This window comes from Haliaeetus albicilla, chromosome 4 (genome assembly GCF_947461875.1).
Source record: "Haliaeetus albicilla chromosome 4, bHalAlb1.1, whole genome shotgun sequence".
NCBI classification, from domain to species: domain Eukaryota; kingdom Metazoa; phylum Chordata; class Aves; order Accipitriformes; family Accipitridae; genus Haliaeetus; species Haliaeetus albicilla.
The window spans coordinates 47,559,878-47,579,721 of NC_091486.1; the positions used below are offsets into that span (position 1 = coordinate 47,559,878).

A 19,844-nucleotide genomic window follows, 5' to 3' on the forward strand; every position below is an offset into this window, starting at 1 on the left:
ATATACATGAAATATATTTTTATTAAAATACCTATATATTATTTATACAAGCACCGCATACTTTTAAAACTTAGATCTAAGTTTTAAGTATTATATACTAACTTAAAGTTCTTTATACACAAAGCATATACAAACAGTGTACTCTAGTATATGTAAAGTATGTAATACACTTTTTAGTGTATATAATTTATCTACACTAAAAAGTTTACTACAAAACTTTCTTTAATTTGAGGTGTTAAATTTATACATAAACTGTATTAGTTAAGTGTATAGTGTAAATATATGCTTTAAACTAAAAAGTAAGTTAAAGTGTAAATAAGAAGTCCTTTATTATTAAAAGTCCCTTTATTATTAAAAAGTACTTTACAAGTGCAAGTTAAACACTTGTTAGTTTCACCAAAAAAAAATTTCCACTCCCTGAAGAAAGTTGAAGGTAAATTGGTACTACGTGAAGCCTCAAAGATCTGAAGCTTCAAACCTACAGCTCTGTACTCCTAAGGACCTTCTTAAAGAAGTTGTCAGAAGAATAGTAACAAGACTCAAATTGGTTGCTGCCTCCTTCCCCTTAAAAAAACAACCCTATGCCTTTTTTATGAAAAAAGTGTACCTTAAGGAGGAAGGAGGAAACCTGAAGCACTTTCAGTAGTGAAAGGTTCAAAACTAGTAAAAGGTTCTCTACCATTTTCAAGACCTTTTTTCCTTTCCAGTTTTTTTTCTTCAAAAAGCGGCAGCTGTTTCTGGGGGTTTTTTGAAGTTCCTTTACAACACAGTTTAAAACTTTGTGTTAAAGAACTGAGCCTACAGAAAAAGTTCAAGGTGCCTTAAGAACTTACTACTTAGACTACAGTAGTCTAAGTTCTTTGTTTAGAATTTAGAACAGGAAAGTTTTCAACAAGTTAATAATGGATTTTAGGCCCCCTGTTAGGAAACTTCTTACCTCAAGTACATTTTTTATCTCAAACAGTTCTTGAAAAGTTCTTGTCATTATTCTTCTAAAAGGTTTTGAACTTTTTTCTTCTACCTCATCTTTAAGTTTTTTGAAGCAGTTTTCCCGCAAAAAGTTCTTCTTAACTGCAAGTAAGTTCTACCAAAAAGTTCCTCTGAAAAAAGATTAGTTTTAAAAAGTTTTTTAAAAAAACTAATCTCTTTTCAGAAGAGCTTTTTGGCAGAACTTACTTGCAGTTACCCACAACACCTTTTCTTTTTGACAGACTTCTTAGGAGAGGGTAAGAAGTACTTTTGACTTTTCTAACTGTAAGTTTTCTTTACAGTAAAAGTTCCTTTAGTTACCTTGAACTTCATTAGAGACAGTTTTCTTCTTTTTAAGATAAACCTTTTCTTCTAAAGCTTTGTCAGACTTTAAGTAAGAAGAAAAGTTACACAAAATACTTACTTACACTCAAAAATGCCAAAAGGTTTAGTCTCTCTCTTAGCAAAACAGACACTTGAAAATATCGCAAAGTTTTTAAACCACTACACAAACTTGCGTGACTTGAAACCTACCTTGAAAATTTACCTCGGCAAAATTTAATTCTCCTCTAAAACCCGCTCCTGAAGAGGTGTGTTGTTCTCCTTTTCTACTAAAAAACAAGCAGCAGAATAAACAAAAAATTTACATTTGATTTTTTTTCTTTAACCCAGCACAGAGGTTCATGAACCTCTAACAACTAACTTCTTCAATCAGGACTGAGGAAGTTCTTTAAAAAAAAATAATTAAATAATAAATAAAAATAATAATAATAAATAATAAAAATAATTAAAACCAAACAAAGAAACCACACCTTGTTTTTGTTTTCTAAACCGTTTCTTTTACCATACCCAGTTCAAGGATTTAGGGTTTTTTTCCTTCTAACAACACTGTACTGTTTTTAAAATCTTCCGAAGTTCATTGGCAGAGATCCTGTTTTTCTTAGGATAGTTTCTTCTCTGGGAGTTTGGAAGAACTGCTTAAACCTCCACAAAGACCTTTGGCCTTGTTCATTAGAAAACTGTGATGTGTATATCTTAGGTTAAACCTGAAAAGTTTCTGTTGAACTTCAAAAACAAGAACTTTGGTTTAGAAGGTTAACCTTCTAAACCAAAAAGGTTTTACCTGTAGGTCAAAGAACTTCTTCTGTATAAAAAAAGTTTCAGTTTTTGCACCTCTTTAAGTTTCTGTGTGTCTTGTTACAACCAAGCTTAAAAGGTCTCCTTTGCGTTAAGACACGTAACTGAAACAGAAACAGAATGGGGAAAAAAAAGTAAGAATTTTTGGTTTCCTTGAAAAAAGAAAGACCATGAAAAGTTACAAACTTTAAGAGGTCCTGAACCTCTTCACTACAAATTTGACCAGTTCAGTAACTTCACCTTTGTACACTTTGTAACGTCCTCTAAGGTGCTTTTAAGACCTTAGAAGCACCTGAGTTCACATGTAGTTAGACCTAAACAAGGTCTATACAAGACGTAAGTGCGTAAGTTTGGTTTTACGCTCCAGACCTCACACTGTTTGGGTTTTTTTGTTTAAACAAAAAAACCAAAGACCCTATAACTCCCAAACCTAAGTTTTTTACCTCATTTGACTCTCAAAATCTAAACCTAAAACCACTTAAGGAACGTAAAGCACTAGCTGTGTGTAACAAACCTTTTAGAGTCTAGTTAAGAACAGGTCTGGAAAACTTCAGAGTTTTCTTAGTTACAAGGTAAGACCTTTATTATAAAGACCTTAAAAACCCCATCTTTTTTTAATATATTTTTTAAAATAAAAAAACCTTTATTATATAGCGTGGCCTGTAATGAACTTAAACACCTTACTAAGAAGTTAGTTCCCTTAGAAAGTCTAGAAGACAAGCTCTTTTACAAGTACTGCTTTTGATTATTAAAGCATAGGCCCTTGTGTTTGTGTTTAGGTTTTGGTTTTCTTGAACTTTCAAAGAAAAAAACCAACTAAAACCCAATGGTTTTCATGCTCTCGAATAGTCTTTTGAACTTCCAAGACCTTGGTTTGACTGTAAACAAACTTTGGAAGGTCTCGAAGACCTTCAAAGGTTATGTTTTCTATTACCTTATTTTTTAAAAAGACCTTAAAGGTCTTAGTAAGTTCATTACAGTCTAACAAACAAAGTGTAAACCACTGCACTTTATACACCAACAAAGCCAAAAACACTTCAACTGCAGTGGTTTCTGTTTTAGCTGGTGTATAAAGACCTTTAGCTTCTGTAAAACCACATGTAGTTTTTCTCAGGGTCTTTTTAAGAAGTGTGTAGAGTTCTTTCTGAGTGTGGAAGACCTGTTAAAAAACCCTACTGGTTTTACACTTCAGTTGAAGACCCACACAAACAGGTCTTTACCCTTTTAACAGTAGTTTAACAACTGTACGTTAGGACCTAAAAAAGCTTTTTAAAGTGTAGTGCGTAGTTTCAGGTTTCTTTTTTACTCTCTAAGGTCTTTAGGCACCAATGTAAACTTACTTGCGTAAGGTCTTCCACGTGTTAAGGTCTTGTTAATTGCAATATTACAGGTAGTAACGCGCTGCTGTATATTACTCGAGTGGTGCAGGTGGTTTTTTTTAACTTTACCAATTACCAGGTCAGGGTGTAAGCTTACTTAAGAGTACACTCAAACCGACGGTACCCCTTTTATACCTTTACTATTTGTATAACCAAAGGTATCTTAGTGCAAGTTCCAGTTCTGTAGAGCTTGCTAGTTTTTGTGTAACAATATACAAAAAAGAACTAAAGACCTCTTGACCATAACAAACTCCACAAAAGGTGCTTGGGATACCACTGTAAAAAAAATAGACTTCCACACAAAAAAGGTCTTTGAGCTTTCACATGCTTTTTTTTTTGTAGTGTAGTGTAGTGTTAGGAAAAAAGCATTACAAAAACCGCCTCTCACACTTTGAAGGAATACCAAACTCAAAATGCTAAAAACCCAAACTGAGGTTTTGTAACTTTTCTTCATTAAAGTAAAAACTCATAAAAGTGACACTGGGAACTCTAACAGAACTGCAAAGGTACAAAAGGGCTGATATGGTTGTTGTTAGGCATAAAAAATGCCTTCAAAGAACTCCCCCAAAACTACACAGAGTTTAAGTAAGTGAGCGTAACATCTTCTCACCTTTGAGTGTACCTAGTGCACCTAACTCAAAGTTGTAAGAACACCGAGTTCTGTACTGTAGTATAGGACTCTTCCAAAAAACCTCAAACTGTAACAGTCTTAGCAGTTTTTAAGATCTGTGAGTATTAAGAACTCACCTGAAGAAACTCTTAACTCACCTGAAGAAACTCTTTTTTTTTGTGTAACTAAACTCACCTAGCTTAACATAGAGTTCTTAAGTAATACTAATACCAAAAAAAAATTAATAATTACAAATTTTATATTTTATCATCGACTACAAATGTAAAAATAGTACTGTAAATATCACCACCTCACCTACACTAAACCTTAGAGAGTTTCTAAAACTTGGTTAAGACTGTGGAACTCTCGGGATTTTTTTGAACTTTAAAAATGAAGAGAGTTATAATTTTACCAAACGAAAACTCTCTGAATTCTGTATTTCTTACCCAGCAAAGAACTACCTACCCCAAAAAAGTTTTGAGAGGTCAAACAAACTATAGTGTGGGAGCAAATGAGTGAGTTGTTAGTAAACACTCTTGTTCAAAACCTCTTCATCACTGACTATCAAATTCCTAGTAAACTCTTGATTCTTTCCTCTCTCTGTAGTGGTATGGCAAGATTTTTTAAAAGGAGTTTAAGATTTTAGGAAATCACTGTGAGTTCCTATAGTCTTAGGCATAGAAACTGTCAAAAACCTCCTCCAATAGGAGAGAGAGTTTTAATCATACAGGGGTTTCTTGTATTTACGACAACTCTGAATCTGGAGAAGTTGTTTAAAAATCCTCTAAACTCTTCAGATCCAAGCGCCTTTTAATGAGCTTCAACCATTTGAGAGTTGGAAAGAGTCAAAGCTCTTTAAAACTCTAGGCATAGACAGAGTTACAGCAGAGGGTTTTGGTTGGAGTTGTTTTGGGGTTTTTTTGGTTTTTTTTTTTTAGTTTAGAGGAGTTGTTTAACCTTAGGAGTTGTATATTTAAAAAAGGAAGGAAAAAACAACCAAAAAACCTCCACAAACAAACAAAGTTTTGAGATAAAAGAATAAGGAGTTTGTTAATCATACAAGACAGACCTTTAAAAATAACTCTAGACTCTAGTTAAATTCTTTTTTGAGTCACATAACCACAGAGTTTTTACACGCAGAGATTTTTACACAAGATTACTGTGTTTGTAGAGTTTTTAGTTGTTTAAAAACTAAAACTCTACAAAGCTATAAAACTCTCCTTAAAACTAAATGGTTGACCTGCAGCTTTATAAACTCTCCTAACAATTGACCAAAGTTGACTGGAGGTTCACAGAGAGCCTAAAACTCCTGTAGGGTTTCCAGTTGAACTCTAGAATCTAAACTCTTGCCAAATCTAAACTCTCTCCCAGAAATACTTTCCAGACTCTTTAACCTAATCAAGGTGTTGTGGTTTAAGCCCAGCCAGTAACAAAGCACCACAAAGCCGCTCGCTCACTCCTCCACACCCCCCCGCCCCAACCCCGGCCCCAGTGGGATGAGGAGGAGAAAATATAAAGAAAAGCTCGTGGGTTGAGACAAGGCCAGGGAAAGATCACTCACTTCTTGTGGTCATGGGCAAAAGACAGGCTCAACTTGGGGAAGAAACAAAATCCATTTGTTTTACTCCCAATCCAGTCGAGCCAAGGATAATGAGAGGTAAAACCAAACCTCAGAACACCTTCCCCCCGGCCCTCCCTCTTTCCCGGCACAACTCCACTCCCGGTTGTCTCTACCTTCAGTGGTGCAGGGGGACGGGGAATAGGGGTTGGGGTCGGTTCCTCACACCTTGTCTCTGCCGCTCCTTCCTCCTCAGGGGGAGGACTCCTCACTCGTCCCCTGCTCCACCGTGGCGTCCCTCCCACGGGAGACAGTCCTTCACCAGCTTCTCCAGCATGAGTCCTTTCCACAGGCTGCAGTTCCTCACAAACTTCCCTGGCGCGGGTCCTTTCTGTGGGCTGCAGTCCTTCAGGCACAGGCTGCTCCAGCACGGGCTTTCCCATGGAGTCACAGGCATCCCCCTGCTCCGGCATGGGCTCCTCTCTCCCTGGGCTGCAGGTGGGCATCTGGTCCCCCGCTCCCCTCCATGGGCTGGGGGGGGGACAGCCTGCCGCCTGGTCTCACCACGGGCTGCAGGGGCAACCCCCCCCCCCTCAACTTCTTTCTTCACTGACCTCAGTATCTGCAGAGGGCTTCCTCTCACATTCCAATCTCCTCCCCCACTGCAGGTTTCCCCTCTTAAATCTGTTCTCCCAGAGGCGCTACCGCCATCACTGATGGGCTCGGCCTTGGCCAGCGGCGGGTCCGACTTGGAGCCGGGGAAGCTTCGAGCAGCTTCTCACAGGAGCCGGCCCTGCGGCCCCCTCCTCCGCTACCAAAACGCCCGCCACGCAAACCCAGTACACCAGGTTATAAAAGCAGCAATTACTGTAATCTAATTTAAAGAGCTAGAGTAATCTAAACTTGAAGTTTTTAAATGGCCTTAGGGGTTTTTTTTTAACCTTTGGAGGTTTTTAAAAAGAGTTTATACGAGTTTTTTAAAACTAAATTTAGAAAGCTACTCTTTAAAGAGACAGAGAGTTGGTAGAGTGTTAAAAATTTCTCATTTCTAAAAAAATTTAAATGAAAGAAAGTTTTCTTTCCAATCCTTTAGGTTACTTAGGGTTGTAAACTAGGTTAAGGAAGGTGTAACATTTTTGTAAAGGTTAAAACCCTGTTACAACTTTTGCTTCATAAAACTATTTTTGTCAAGTAGGTGTATAACACACTATGAAGTTTTGTGTCAACATGTTTACCAAGTGCTAGTTTTTAAGTTTTAAATGCTTCTTTAAAAAGAAAGGAAAATGTTTACAAGTCTCAACTGAAAAAAGGGAAACTCCTCATGTTTATTCACCTTTTTTAGGTAAAAGAGTTGTTAGATGAAACAAAACTGCAGGCTATAAACTGTACAAATCTTTTTGGAAACTCAGACACTTAAAAAACCACTTCTTTAACTTTTTCTAAGTAACACTGAAGTTTTTTAACATGTTTATAAACTACTTTCAACTATTCTAGGACCTTTGAAGTTACACTATGTTAACATAAACCCTGGCTTTGTAAATTCAGCCATAACTATGTCTTGCTGAAGTCTACAACAATGACAATCTGCAGTTCAGTTTTAACCCTCTTACTCTTAAACTAAAGCTACCTTTGTACATAGTTACAAAGTGCGTACATTAAAACAGATTAGATGTAGATGTAAATCTTCAGCAGTGAAAAAAATTCTTTACATCTACATCTATTCTAGATTAGATGACAAGCCTCTACTGTTTGCTGGCTAAACCTGAAGTCTTCATAGGAATTACTTAGATACCTATAAAATCTCACTCTTCTGGATAACTAAAGGTTAGATGTAGAACTGTGCAATCCCACACTTTTTACATAGATAGTGAAACCTAGTTTTAGATAGATAGATGTTGAAGTGACTTGACATAGGTCAAGTTGAACTACTGGAGATTATTCTTAGAAACTGATTACTAAAACTTTTCAGTTAAAAAAAATTAACGGCCAGATTTAGTTAAAACCTAAATGAGTGTAAGTTTAGTTTCTTAAGTCTAAACTAGATGAAAAGCCCTTTCTGAGAAGTTTTCCATTTAATCTAAACGTTGGAGGTTTAAGGGTTTTGGTTACCTATAACAGTTATGTCAGTTAATGAATAAGTTTGATTACAGTTTTTTGGTTTTTTTTTAAAGGTTGGTTTATGTTGGTTTCTAGCTACGATTTAAAAAAACCTTCGATAGATAAAATCTCTAGGTTCACTGTTAAAACAATTCTATTTTAATAGCTTTAAAACACCACCAAATTATAAATTTATAACTTTAAAATAAATTTAGGTTGGTGTGACCCACAATCTAAAAAACTTCCTTAAACAACACTCCGGTATATAAAAGAAACAAACAAGTTTGGAAACCACTTGATGCTGTTGTTTAACAATTTCAAAAACAAAACAATAGTTACACCTGCTCTTGGTTTTTGTCCATTCAAAGATCCGGTCCTACTAAGACCCAATACTTAAAGCAGTGATCCTGGAATCCGGTTGAACTAATAAGTAAGCAAGTGACACCCAAACCCGATGAGTTTATTCTTACCCAGTTGTATTTAAACTAACACAACAATGCTTTGCACATTTTTAAAACCTGACAAAAACCTGCTTATTAATACCTAACTAGTCTGACAGGCAATCATGACAAACAGGATATCAATAAGAAAGATTGCAACTTGTAGGAGCCCTTTGGGAGAGAAAGAAAAAAATTACAAGCTCAGTGACTAAAAAAGGAGGGCTCTTGCGCCCTGAAGTTTCGGCCACTGCTTAACCTTGCGCAACTCCAGTTGCGTCTCAAGCCATACTTATTCACCTACACCATCCTAACAAACAAGGTCCAAGAGAAAAATGTTACAGCTCAACCCTTTTAGGCGTCGCCGACCACCTTCAAACCCGGACCTTCGCACCACGTTCGCACCTAACTAACAGTTTCCTTCTGCCCACACCCAGGATCGTGGTAGGGTTCACCGTAAGTTGCCCCCTAGCTATGCCCAAACACCTACAGCCTCCCAACAGGGACTTCGAGGGGAGCGTCTTCCCAACCAAAAGAACTTGGCACTGTCGTCAGTCAAGTGAAGGACGCCAGCCGAGACTCTATGTGCTCCTGCTTTCACCTTGCGGCCCTACGCCCGGCTGTGGGAAGCCTGTAGGTCTACGGCACCTCTCCACAGCACTCCTGACAGTGCGGGGTTGACCCTAAGGACCCAAAAGACCTGTCACCGCTTATGTGCCCTGCCAGCCCTTAGGTGCTCCCCCATCATCTACATGGAAGCCCCAACGCCTCTACTCAACATGTTTTACAGGGGGTCGCCTTCTGTCGGGAGGCTTCTCCTTGCTCCGACAGGACCAGTTCCACCTTCCACACCGGCACCAGCCTCCGACCCCTTGCACCCTGGCTGAGACCTCTCATGTCTCGGGGGGTGGTCACCACCACCAAGGGCAGCATCGAGAGGCAGGTAACAGAGCTACGCGTTTCCTAATAAACCCAGGTTTCCAATGCCGTGTGTCGCCATTCCGCAGATTCCGCAACTGAACAGAAAACACGCAACAGAGCTCTAGCTACTGCAAGTTACAGGTTTCTTCACCAGTGTTCCTACAGACCACTCAGCCTACGCCGCGGCCCCGATGCCCCCGCTTGGGCCTGTGCTGCTGGCACAGGCTCCCCACATCACTCCTGGCACCAGTACCCCCCAGTGCCCGCGTACTGGGAGCCCTGCAGCAGCCCCCAGCCACAGCATCGCCCAGAGCTTGTACAGCCATCCCCGCGCTTATGGGTAATTCCAGCACATTACGAGCACACAGTGACAACAGCAACACCACGGCGCTTTGCGTCCCCCCCGATGCGGTACAGCCCCAGCACGCCCCGCTTGCCCGACACTCGTACAGCCAACACGGGGACTCGCGTGCCCCAAAGTGGTCCGCTGTCCCCTGGTAAACCCCCCCGCAAGGACCCACTCGGGTCACACACCGACCTTGTGGCTGCATGCTGCTGGCCACTCGCCGCTGCAGGGTCTCGTGTGAGCCGCCACGAGGCGGACACGGTGTGACAGGCCACACAGTCGCCACCGCACTGTGCCGGCACTGGCTGAGTCTCATGCAGGGACCATGACTCTCTGCCACCTCCTCGGGGAGGGGTTGTCTTTTTTTGGGGCAACATGCATCACAGGGGGTGGCAGTACTGACCGCGGTTCTGCTCCATCCCGATCATCGCCGGTAGCGCAGGACACGGCCCGCTGGGTACCACCCCCCAGCGCCGAGGCTCGCGGCACACCGCGGCGATGCCCGGGGCTCCCACACCCACCAAACCACCTTCCAGGAGGGGACGCGGCGCGTGGCTGGACGTGCACACACGATATGACGTCACATTGCAATATGGCAGGCCGCGACACTGGCCCGCGCCTCCAACACAGTCAGGGTCCTGCTCCCCAGCCCCGAGAGCTGCCCCCGCGGTACACACCACAAGGGAAGGGTGGCCCCCCCCCGACAGCTCCAGTTCACATACACAGCCTGTTGCTTCCCATCTCTGCTTCCCATCCCGACTGCCCAGCCCCGCTCCTTCTTCGCATGCAGGCACTGCACACACGGCATCCCTCTCAACGCATCCTACAGACAAGCCTTTAATACCCCATGGGGTGATGTGTACAGTCCCTTCGCCGACAGCATGTTTCCCAAAAAATTTCCCACCCCACGCCCCTCTTTGCCTACTAAAGCACTGGCCAGGCTGCCAAGTGCTGCCCAGCCCCCAGAGACACCCACAACCCGGCCCTAGACGAGCCACAGCCTGGGCACGCGGCTCGTGCCCGTGCTCCCGACGTCCACCGCTGGTCCGGCACAGGCATCGGCATCGTTCGCCAAGTCTGCCAACGGTGGCACTCGCCGGTCCGGTGGCAGCGTGACTCCTGAGCTGAGGACCATCTATTGTGTCCCACCGCTGAGCTCGAGGCGCTGCCGTCCATTTCTGCTCATCCTCCTCTCGTCGCGAAGCTCCCCGCTGGGCTCTGGCAGCCACGATGAGATGACACCGCCACAGCAGGCGGCTCTGCTCGGGGGGGTCAGGGCACGGCACCTGCCCGCACCCCCCGGGCAGCCTCTTGACACCCGCTCCCGTCAACACCACCGCCTCTTTCCCCAGCAAACCCCACACTTCCCTGCCATGGCAGCCCCGGCTCCTCCCAGGGACCCCCGCAGCCAGGATACATGCACCATGCCGCCAGCTCCCCCTCCCCTTCTTTCTCCTGCCCCCCGTGGAACTAAACCCACAGTGAGACACACGGCTTCTGGACCACATTGCGGGTCCTGGAGCCAGCAATGCCGTGCGGCTCCCAAGGGCCCCAGCTCCAACTGGGCTCCCTTGACCTCCCCCAGGACCAGACAGCCCCCCTCAAGGCCCCCCCAGGACCAACCCAGTTCCCTCAAGACCCCCATTAACAACCAGCTGTCCTCGAGTAGGCCAGTGCCAACAAGGTCCCTGCCGAGACATCCCAGAGCCAGCCAAGTCCCCCCAAAACATCCTGGGACCTACTGAGTCCCCTAGAGCCCCCAAGGACCACCCAGTGAGCCCCTAGCCCCCAGCCCTTCTCTCCCCAAACCACCAACCAAGCCTCAAGCCCCTCAGTGCCACGGGCATGCCTCGTCTCTCTGCTCCCCCCCTGCCAACTGGGGGCACCTCACAGGATGACTGCCCACCTCAGCCTTCCCAGGACCCCAGCCAGCCCCGCTGCACGATGCGGGGGACCCTCCTGAGCGCACAGACTGAACCCCGACATCGCCAGACACGGCCCCGGGCATCCACCCACCCCCAGCTCCACCACGTGCCCCCTCCACCCCCAAAAAACCAGCAGGACACGTGAGGCCAGCTCAGCGCTTTTGCCTTTATCGCACTCAAGGCTGGTTGAGCCGCGTGCCGCGTCCTCAGTTCGTGGCCATTTTCTGCCAATGACAAGACATGGGGGGGCTCACGGTGAGACCCTCGGCTGGGTGAGGATGGGGACAGCGCGGTCAGCCCCTCCGTGGGGGCAAAGAGAGGGGCACCCACCTCGTTGATCCAGCTGATGTAGGCAGACACCCGCGTGAAGACCGTCGGTTTCTTGGCCGTGTTGCAGCCCAGCCCGGAGCCGAAGCTGACGATGCCGTCCACCTCCCAGAGCCCGTTGCGCTGGCAGTTCAGAGGGCCGCCAGAATCCCCCTGCCCCGATGGATGGACAGACGGATGCTCAGTACCCGCTCCCGGGCACCCAGCGCCGCGGCTCCATCCCCTCTCCTCCCTCCCGTGTTCCCCACGGGGGGGACGCAGCCCGGCCCCGCTGCCGACCCACCCCCCTTCCCCGCACCCCCCACCTTTGGCCGGGGTCACCCACCGCCCCATGACGCCGGCACTCACGTTGCAGCCGGCGACGACGCCGTCACCGCCGGCGCACACCATGGTGGTCCGGACGGTGCTGCCCCACCAGTCTCTCTGGGAGCAGATCGCGTAGTCCACCACGGGCAGCAGCGCCTGCTGCAGCACGTCGGACACGGGCCCGTTCGCTGCAACGACAGCCGCACCTCGCACCCTGCGCCTGTGCCCCCCACCCCGCGCTCCTCCCCGAGGATCCCCCGCCCCACTTACTCCAGAGGCGTCCCCAGCCGGTGATGTAGCAGGGGTAGTTGTTCTCCAGGATCAGGCCGGCGGGCGGCAGGCAGGCGGCCTGGATGGTCTCGCTCTCCGCCACCTCCTGCGCCAGCTTGATCAGGGCGATGTCATTGCTGCGGGGAGAGCCGAGCCGTGGGGACGGGGGACCTCGAGCCGTGGGGACGGGGGAGGGCCCCAGCCACGATGCCCCCCCACCCACCCCCAATGCGTCCCGTCCCCTACACGATGAGGAAGGAGTTCCACTTCTCGTGCACGATGATCTTCTCCACGCCTACGGCCAGCGAGCCCGGCTCGTTCTCCTCCGACAGGACCTGCTTGCCCAGCACCACGCGGTACGTCGTGCCAGAGCTGCCAGTGGGAAGAGAGGGAATGTCAGTCACCACAAAAGTCTTGCCACCCCCGGTGCGGACCACCGCCGCCCCCCCCTTGGCACTCAACACCCACCTGATGCAGTGGGCGGCCGTCAGCACCCAGTTGGGAGCGATGAGGGTCCCGCCGCACGTGTGGGACCAACCTCCGGAGCGGCTGCGCTGCAGCGAGATCTGCGAGGGCAGGGGTGCAGCGTCAGAGCGGGGATGTCCCCCTCCCCGTCTCCCTCCTCCACGTCCCCCTTACCTGCCACGGCCAGCTGTGGGCCCGAGCGTCTTCGCCGCCTACCACCCGGGTGCCCAGCACCGGCGCGATGGCCGGCTGACCGCATCCGTAGGCTGCGCGACACCCGGCAAAGGGACCTCAGCAACCGCCTGCATCCCTAGGCCCAGGGCCACGGCGGATGCCGGGGTCCCGTCCCCCCATCCCCATCCCCCCCTCGCCACCCGCACTCACCATAGCCCAGCAGCACAGCGAGACACACAGCCCCCAGCATGGTCGTGCAGTCCCAAGGTGCTGCGGTGGGGCCGCTCGCCCTTCTTATAGCACCCGCCGCCGCCGGGGACCTTGGCATCGCCCCTCCTGCCACCGACATGTGGCGACTGTCCCATGCCATGGGGGGGCCAGGGGCCATCTTATCGCCCTCGCCCATCCCGCCTGGGAACAGCCACATCTGCCCACGGTGCGCCGGCACGGCTGCACCACGCCACGGCATGGCAGGGACGCCCGGCCCCAGCCTGGGGACAGGCAAGGTCCCTCGTGGGGGTATGGCTAGCGGGCAGGACCCCCCAGCCATGCTGCTCTCCGTGGGGTGCCGGCCAGCCCAACTGCACCCCAACCCTGAGCACCAGCTGCCCCAGGACGTGGCCCCCCCCCAGCCCACTTCCCTACACGGCCAAGGTCCCCTTATCTCACCCTCCGTATGGCCAAGGCCGGCCAAAATCCCACAGGTGCCCACAGGGCTGCAGAGCGCGTCGGGGGGGGAAGAAGGCCAGCCCCTGGGTGCGCAGATGCCAGCAGGGATGCTGGAGACCTTTGATGACACCACATCCACACACCTGGATCAGGCCCCTGCTGCCTCCCACGATGATGTGCCGTCACCGCCGCGGCTCGCCCCCCATTCCCTGCCCAGGGGGGCCGGCTCCAGCACCGGTGACCGGGTGCCCCATGGCCTGACCCCCCCCGCCTCCCCGGCAGGCTCCTTCCCCACGCCTGAGCCCCCGCCGCAGACACGATCGCACTGTGGCGGCGCCTCAGCCCCCTGCACAGGCACGCAGCGTGCTTACGAAATATAATATTTATTTGGGATTAAAATAAAAACCCAATACAACGCCCACCCCACCCCGTACCACCGCGCAGGGGACACCGCGGGACAGACGCGCCGCTTTGCAGCCACCCACAAACACGGGAACCTCCGTCGACCGACAGGAACCGCTCGCGGCTACAACACTCGCCCTCCCGGGCTGAATACAGCACGAAAAAACACGATAACAGCTTCGCGAGCCAGCAGCTGCCTTTCCACCCGTCTTTCACCACATTTTAGAGAGAGCACAGGCAAGTGGGTGCGGTGCTGCTCATCCCCTCGGGGGCTGCACACCAGTGGGGTGGGCACCCACCCCCCAGCGCCGCGCACACAGCCCCTCCGCCGGCACCTGGCCCCCTCGCCACGCTCCCCCGCGGCACCCCTGGCTTTCGGCACAGGCGTCACGGCGTGCGTCGGCAGCGCCAACGGGCACCGAGCTGGCGCGGCCGCCGCGACGGCCACCCGGGCAAGCCCCCGTCCTGCGACCCTCGCAGTGCGTGCACGACGCACGACAACCCCGGGGACAGGCGGTCCCCGGCATGGCTCCCCTGGGACTCGGCGGCAGCAACCCCTGGCACGGCTGCGGGCTGGGGACGGGGTGCCGCTGCCCGTGGCGTTGCCCTTTGGGGCAGGAGCGGTTCGGCGGGAGGGCACGATGAGGACGCAGGGGGGCAGGGACAACATCTACAGACACCACAGCAAAGGGGAGGGAGATGGGGGTCTGCCAGCAAGGCGGGCACCGTGCCGAGTCCGGGCCAGCAGCCAGCCCGGCCTTCGGGGAGTTGTGGGCGGCACACGGCTTAGGCATCGCTCCCGGCACGGTCGGCACACGCAGCGTTTCCAGCCCGGGCGCCGCAGACCAGTCCTGCCCGGCCCCGCGCCGGCACCCCGTCACTGCTTGAAGGTGGACTGCAGCTCCTTGAAGGCCGCCTTCCTCTGCTTCAGCTCCTCCGCCTGCTTCTTCTTCTCCTCCTGCTCCGCCTTGATCTCCTCCTCAAAGCGGCTGGCGTCGTGGATGGCTTGCACCTACGGACAGCGGCGTGTCCGGCTGGGTCCCCCCCGAGCCCCCCACCAAGGCCTGCTGCCCAGCCCAGCCTCTCCGCCTCCCGCCCCGAGCCCTCGCCAAGCGGCCGAGCGCCGACGCCGAACCACCCTCGCGCATCGCCGTCCTGCGTTGGGACCTCTCACGCCCCAGCGTCCGCCTCACCTTGGCCTCGAAGAAGCTCTTGGCACCCTTCACCCCCTCCGTGGAGACGTCGATCTCGGAGAGCCGGGCCAGGGCGTGCAGCCCGCTGTCCTCCTGCAGCTCGCCCGCCGCCGCCTTGCGGAAAATCAGCAGGAACTGCGAGGGGAGACATTGGCATCAGCCCCCCCCAGACCTCAAAGCTGCCGCAACTCCCTCCCCACCTTCTTACCACCAGCCCAGCCCGGCCCCCCTCCCTGCCAGCATAGCGGCCCCCCCGGCCCCCCACCTCCCGAAAGCTGAGCTTGCTGTCCAGGTCTTCGTCCACTTCCTTGATCATGTTCTTCAGGCCCAAGTGCGTCTGCGGCGCTCCCAGCTTCTCCATCATCAGCTTCAGCTCCATCAGGTCGATGAAGCCGTCCTTTCCTGCGTCGTACCTGTGGGACGGAGGCACGGTCCCGTCACATCGCCACGGGGCACGGAGCGGTCCCAGCCCCCCTGCAGCGGTCCCTCTGCGTGCGCCCAACACGCGGTGCCCGCGCCGGCAGGGGAGCGAGGCGGCAGGCGCGGGCAGGGAACAGCAAGGGCACGGGCACCGATGATCTCGGGCGCCTTGCCAGACCATGGGAAGCTGCTGGTGAACCGCTAACAGCCCCCCAGAGCATCATCCGGGATCGCTTCTGCTTCCGTGCGGCACTTGGCAGGAGAACCCCCCGGGATGCTGCCAAACCTGCTGCTGGCTCCCTGGGCCAGGAGCCGGAGCACACACTCCTCTTGGCCGCTACAAGGGCTAACAGGCCACGGCGCGAAGCCCACCGGCTGCTGCTCCCCCGTCACCTCTCCCCTGGCCACGACCCACCTTCCTCTCAGCGGACTCGGCAGCTTGCCCAGCTCCCAGGGGTTTGGCACCCTGCAGGTGCTCCTGGCAGCCCCTGTTCATTGGGCTGAGGGGACTGTGAGCCCACCTTGTGCAGCCACCACCTCCTCCTCCTCCTCACGACACCTCCAGGTGACCGCTCCTGCCTGCCCAGAACCCCTCAGCATCCAAGCTCCAGCCCTGGCCAGACACCTAGGCTCAGCCCAGAGATCCAGGCACTTCTCTCTTTAGAGAGTCTGCTTACGGACCCTGGCAGGGACACCCCACCTCGGACCCCTGCCTGCAACCACGCCACCATCCCAACCGCCCTGCCTACATGGAGCTGGCAGCTCGCCCTGTCTGCTGCCTGCGCTGCACCGTGGGCTGTGCCGGTGGCACACCGTCCTCTGCCCAAAGCCTTTCGGCACAGCACGGTTCCATGGTGTGGGCAGCTGCTCTCCCCGCTGTGCCCCTGCAAGGCTCGCTGCTGTCACCTCACCCCACCGCCCTTCCTGGGCACAACCTCAGGCACAAGACCAAGGCCCTGTGGCATGTCCCGGTGCAATGCAGAAGTAGGCAAGCAGCTACCCAGCTGCACACATTGAGACCAGGCGGGTTTGGTTTTTTGGTTTTTTTGTGTGGCTTGTCTTTTCTGCGCCTGTAGGCACTGCAGCAGCCACGCAAAGCACCAGGCTCACCACACTTGCCGCTCTGCTGCTGGTCCATGACTCATTTGTACCTTCTCTGCTGTGGTCTGCTCCGTCCGTGTCGCAAGCAGTGCCTTCCTGCTCTCCCACGCTGTCGGGGGCCCCGAAACAGGGCTGACCCCGCTCACCTCTGCCTGCTGCCGCCACCATCACCCCGGGAGCACGGACCCCACGTGCTTTCTGCTTCCGAGACCCCTCTCGGAGCATCACACCACAAAGTTTCTCTGCAAGGGGCACGTTGGCTAGCATGGCCCTGCTACCTCGTCCCCTGCAAGCCATCCCCCACCTTCAGGGCACTTCCTCGCTCTCACTCCCCTCCTCACTGATTTTCAGCAAAGCGAGCATCCCAGGGAAGCTCCCAAAGGGCAACATCTGCCCCATAGAGAGCAAAACCCCTTCCATGCCTTGCTTTACCCCATACAGCCGGGTCGTCCCATCGTGAGGACGGCAGCGGTGGCGAGGGCAGCGTGGCAGGGCTTCGTTCAACAGCATCCTTTCCTCGGGGAGACCCCCGAGCGCCGCCTCGCCGGAGAGCGCGCAGCCCCGCCGCTGCTCCTTTCGCTGCAGCGAGACGCTGCAGGTGTCAGAGCAAACACGTCTGCTTCGCACGCCCGGCTCCCTCGTCTGCGCAGCGCCGGCCAGACTCCCACCACACGCCGCTTCTCCCCCTCCTCCCCGCACCGCCATCTGCGCCACGGCCAGAGCACCCGCGCCCATCACTGCCGGTGCCAGGAGCAGCCGCTCCGGATGCGGCTCTGCCCCCGGGGACCCTGAGCCCGGTCCCCCCTCCCCACCGCAAGTTCCCTTCTGCTGCAGTCCGAGAGACTGCTGGCAGCAATCTGCACGTCTCGCTCGCTGCCACGTCCAGGCGGCTGGGCGACAGCCCTCCGGCAAGAAGCGGGGAACGGGGGGGACTCCTTACACTGCCAGGAATACTGGGAGGGCACGTTAGCATCCTAAACAGCCCCCCCAGCCTTATGCTTGGGGGGCTCGCTGCCTCCATCCCCTCCGCTTTCTCCATCACTTGGCTGTGCCCGAGCAAGACTGGTCAGCATGCCAACGCAGATTCCCCCCGGTGCCGGCCGGGGCGAGGGGCAGCGGGACACCGCAGCCGTGCCTTCGCCTGTGCCATCTCCCCGCCGCCACGGGCTCTGTGGGGATGCTCCGGGGCGTCCCGCTCGCCCCCGGCGTGACCGCCGTGGGAGCTACCCCGGTTTTTGTCTCCCCTTGGAAATTTCCAGGCCTCGGTGCTCGCTGCCAGCTTTCCCCCCGCCCCGGGGCCGGGGGCCGAGCTCAGAGAGTCACGCTCCGCCGCGCGTGGTGGCACGCAGCGCGGACAGGGATGCCGAGGACGTGCCGCCTGCCCACGCCGGCCTTGCCGCCGCAGCCCCGGCGGCCACACCGCCGGCAGAGAAGTGGGGGTCCCTCGGCGAAGCCACAGAGAGAATGCCGGGGGGGGGCCCTTGCGATATCCTCCAGCCCCCCACTTCCCTGGCTTTGGCACAAGGTGCCAGGGTCCCTCCTCCCAGGGTGGGGAGGCAGGGGGTCCCTTCTGCAAGATTTTGGGGGGGGTGCGGGACTCTTTCCTGCAAGGAGCTGGGGGGCAGGTGTCCCCAGTGTCCCTCCTGCAAGGTGCTGGGGGGGGGAAAGTCCCCGGAGTCCCTCGTGCAAGGAGCTGGGGGGGTCCCAGGCATCCCTCCTGCAAAGAGCTGAGAGGGAAGGGGGGGTTCTTCCCGCAAGGAGCCGGGGGGGCTTGGGGGTCCCCTCCTACGAGGAATGGGGGGGTTCCCTCCGGCAAGCACGGGGCAGAGGACGCTGGGGCATCTCTCCTGCCAGGAGCGGCCCCCCCCCCCAGCAGGCGGGATGCCGGGAGAGCCAGTGATCCCACCCGGGGGCGAGGGGGTCCCCTCCCGTCCCCCCCCCCCCAGCACTCACTGTCGGAAGAGCCGCTCCATGTCTCGCAGCTGCCGCCGGGAAAACTCGCGAAACTCCCCGGCGGGGCTGAAAACGCGACGACCTCCCCCCGCCCCGGGGGAACCTTCTCCTCCTCCTCCCCCTAACCGCCCCACCGGGCTACCCGGTCCCGGTCCCGGCTCCGGTCCCCGGCCCCGCCGCCCCACCAGCTCCTCCGCCGCCGCCGCCATGGTGCCCGGATGGCCGCCCCGCCCCGCTCCGCCTCACCGCCGGGGCCGCCCCCCCCCCCCGCTCCTCTCCGGTTGCCGCCTCCCCCCCCTGCCCCTCACCGTCTCCCCCCCCATCCCGGAGACCACCCGGCTGGGGGTGGCTCTCAGCGGCGGTCCCATCCACCGGCGTGGAGGGAGGGGAAGGGGCTTTTGCAGCGCCCCCCCCCCCCCACCCTCCCGGTGCACCTACGGGCACCGGCGCTCCTTTTCCAGCTCCATCCCGGAGCTCCCGGGTGGGATCGAGAGGACCGTAGCCCAGCCCGAAACCCACCAGATTACCCCCCCCCAGATGATGGCCAGCCTCGCAGGACAGCGTTCAACCCACGCAGGCACACGAGGTCACGCCTTGCCCCCAAAGAAGCCCAGGCCAGCCCTGGAAGAAGCCCACCACACATCCAGGGGGGGAAAAAACCAGGCCCCCCCATCCATAACCAGAGCCCTGCGGCACTGCCTGCACCAGAACTGAGGCATCGGGCCATCGCCTGGGTGCCCGGCAGCCTCCAGGCTGCTTTCAGACCTTTTGATCCTACTAAAAAAAAAAAAATTTTAAAAAAATTTAAAAAATTAAGTAACCCAACCCACCAACCAAAAACCCCACGGGGTTGCGCTCGCAGCCAAATTAGCCTCAATGGAAAAGATCTGCCGAGGACTCGGCCCAGGCTGCTCCGAGCAACGCAAAGGCAGAACCGGCTGCAGGGGCGGCGCGTGCCGGAGCTCCCCGTTCCCTGCAGAGACCCCCCTCCCCAAAACACCGCTGCCCCCAGGGTCTGCCCTCGCTACCAGCCATAGCGGCAACAGGACCACGTTCGATGGCAATAGCGGGCACGCAGGCGAGCCCAGGTCGCTGCCCCATCCCCCACCGACCAGGACTCGGCTCTCGTCTCCCCAGGCTCCTTCTCACGCTGCTGCCATAACGTGCCAGCGCAGCCAACGCGGC

At 53.9% G+C, this 19,844-nt stretch overlaps 2 protein-coding genes across 2 annotated transcripts; both read right to left on the reverse strand.

Moving 5' to 3' along the window:
- Positions 1-11,526: 11,526 nt before the first annotated feature.
- On the reverse strand, positions 11,527-13,171 carry LOC138684947 (chymotrypsin-C-like). Its single transcript, XM_069780380.1, has 8 exons — positions 13,132-13,171; positions 12,922-13,037; positions 12,751-12,848; positions 12,529-12,654; positions 12,283-12,419; positions 12,055-12,200; positions 11,710-11,859; positions 11,527-11,603 (listed from the first exon to the last, which is right to left on the reverse strand). The coding sequence occupies exons 1-8, from the start codon at positions 13,169-13,171 to the stop codon at positions 11,586-11,588; spliced, it is 831 nt and encodes a 276-aa protein (XP_069636481.1). The 3' UTR covers positions 11,527-11,585.
- A 786-nt stretch (positions 13,172-13,957) lies between these two features.
- On the reverse strand, positions 13,958-18,885 carry EFHD2 (EF-hand domain family member D2). Its single transcript, XM_069782415.1, has 4 exons — positions 18,660-18,885; positions 15,451-15,598; positions 15,186-15,320; positions 13,958-15,004 (listed from the first exon to the last, which is right to left on the reverse strand). Exons 1-4 carry the CDS (start codon positions 18,866-18,868, stop codon positions 14,870-14,872), a joined length of 627 nt encoding a protein of 208 aa, XP_069638516.1. The 5' UTR covers positions 18,869-18,885; the 3' UTR covers positions 13,958-14,869.
- Positions 18,886-19,844: the final 959 nt, after the last annotated feature.

Excerpts from the sequence above, each read along its gene's own strand:
- LOC138684947 (XM_069780380.1), bottom strand. The coding sequence starts at position 13,171 with ATGCTGGGGGCTGTGTGTCTCGCTGTGCTGCTGGGCTATG. Across the intron at positions 12,655-12,750 it reads ACGGCCGCCCACTGCATCAG|CTCTGGCACGACGTACCGCG; the intron begins GTGGGTGTTGAG and ends TCCCACTGGCAG. Across the intron at positions 11,860-12,054 it reads GCGTCGTCGCCGGCTGCAAC|GGGGATTCTGGCGGCCCTCT; the intron begins GTGAGTGCCGGC and ends CCATCGGGGCAG.
- EFHD2 (XM_069782415.1), bottom strand. The coding sequence starts at position 18,868 with ATGGCGGCGGCGGCGGAGGAGCTGGTGGGGCGGCGGGGCCGGGGACCG. Across the intron at positions 15,321-15,450 it reads GCAAGCTCAGCTTTCGGGAG|TTCCTGCTGATTTTCCGCAA; the intron begins GTGGGGGGCCGG and ends CTCCCCTCGCAG. Across the intron at positions 15,005-15,185 it reads AGAGCTTCTTCGAGGCCAAG|GTGCAAGCCATCCACGACGC; the intron begins GTGAGGCGGACG and ends CGCTGTCCGTAG.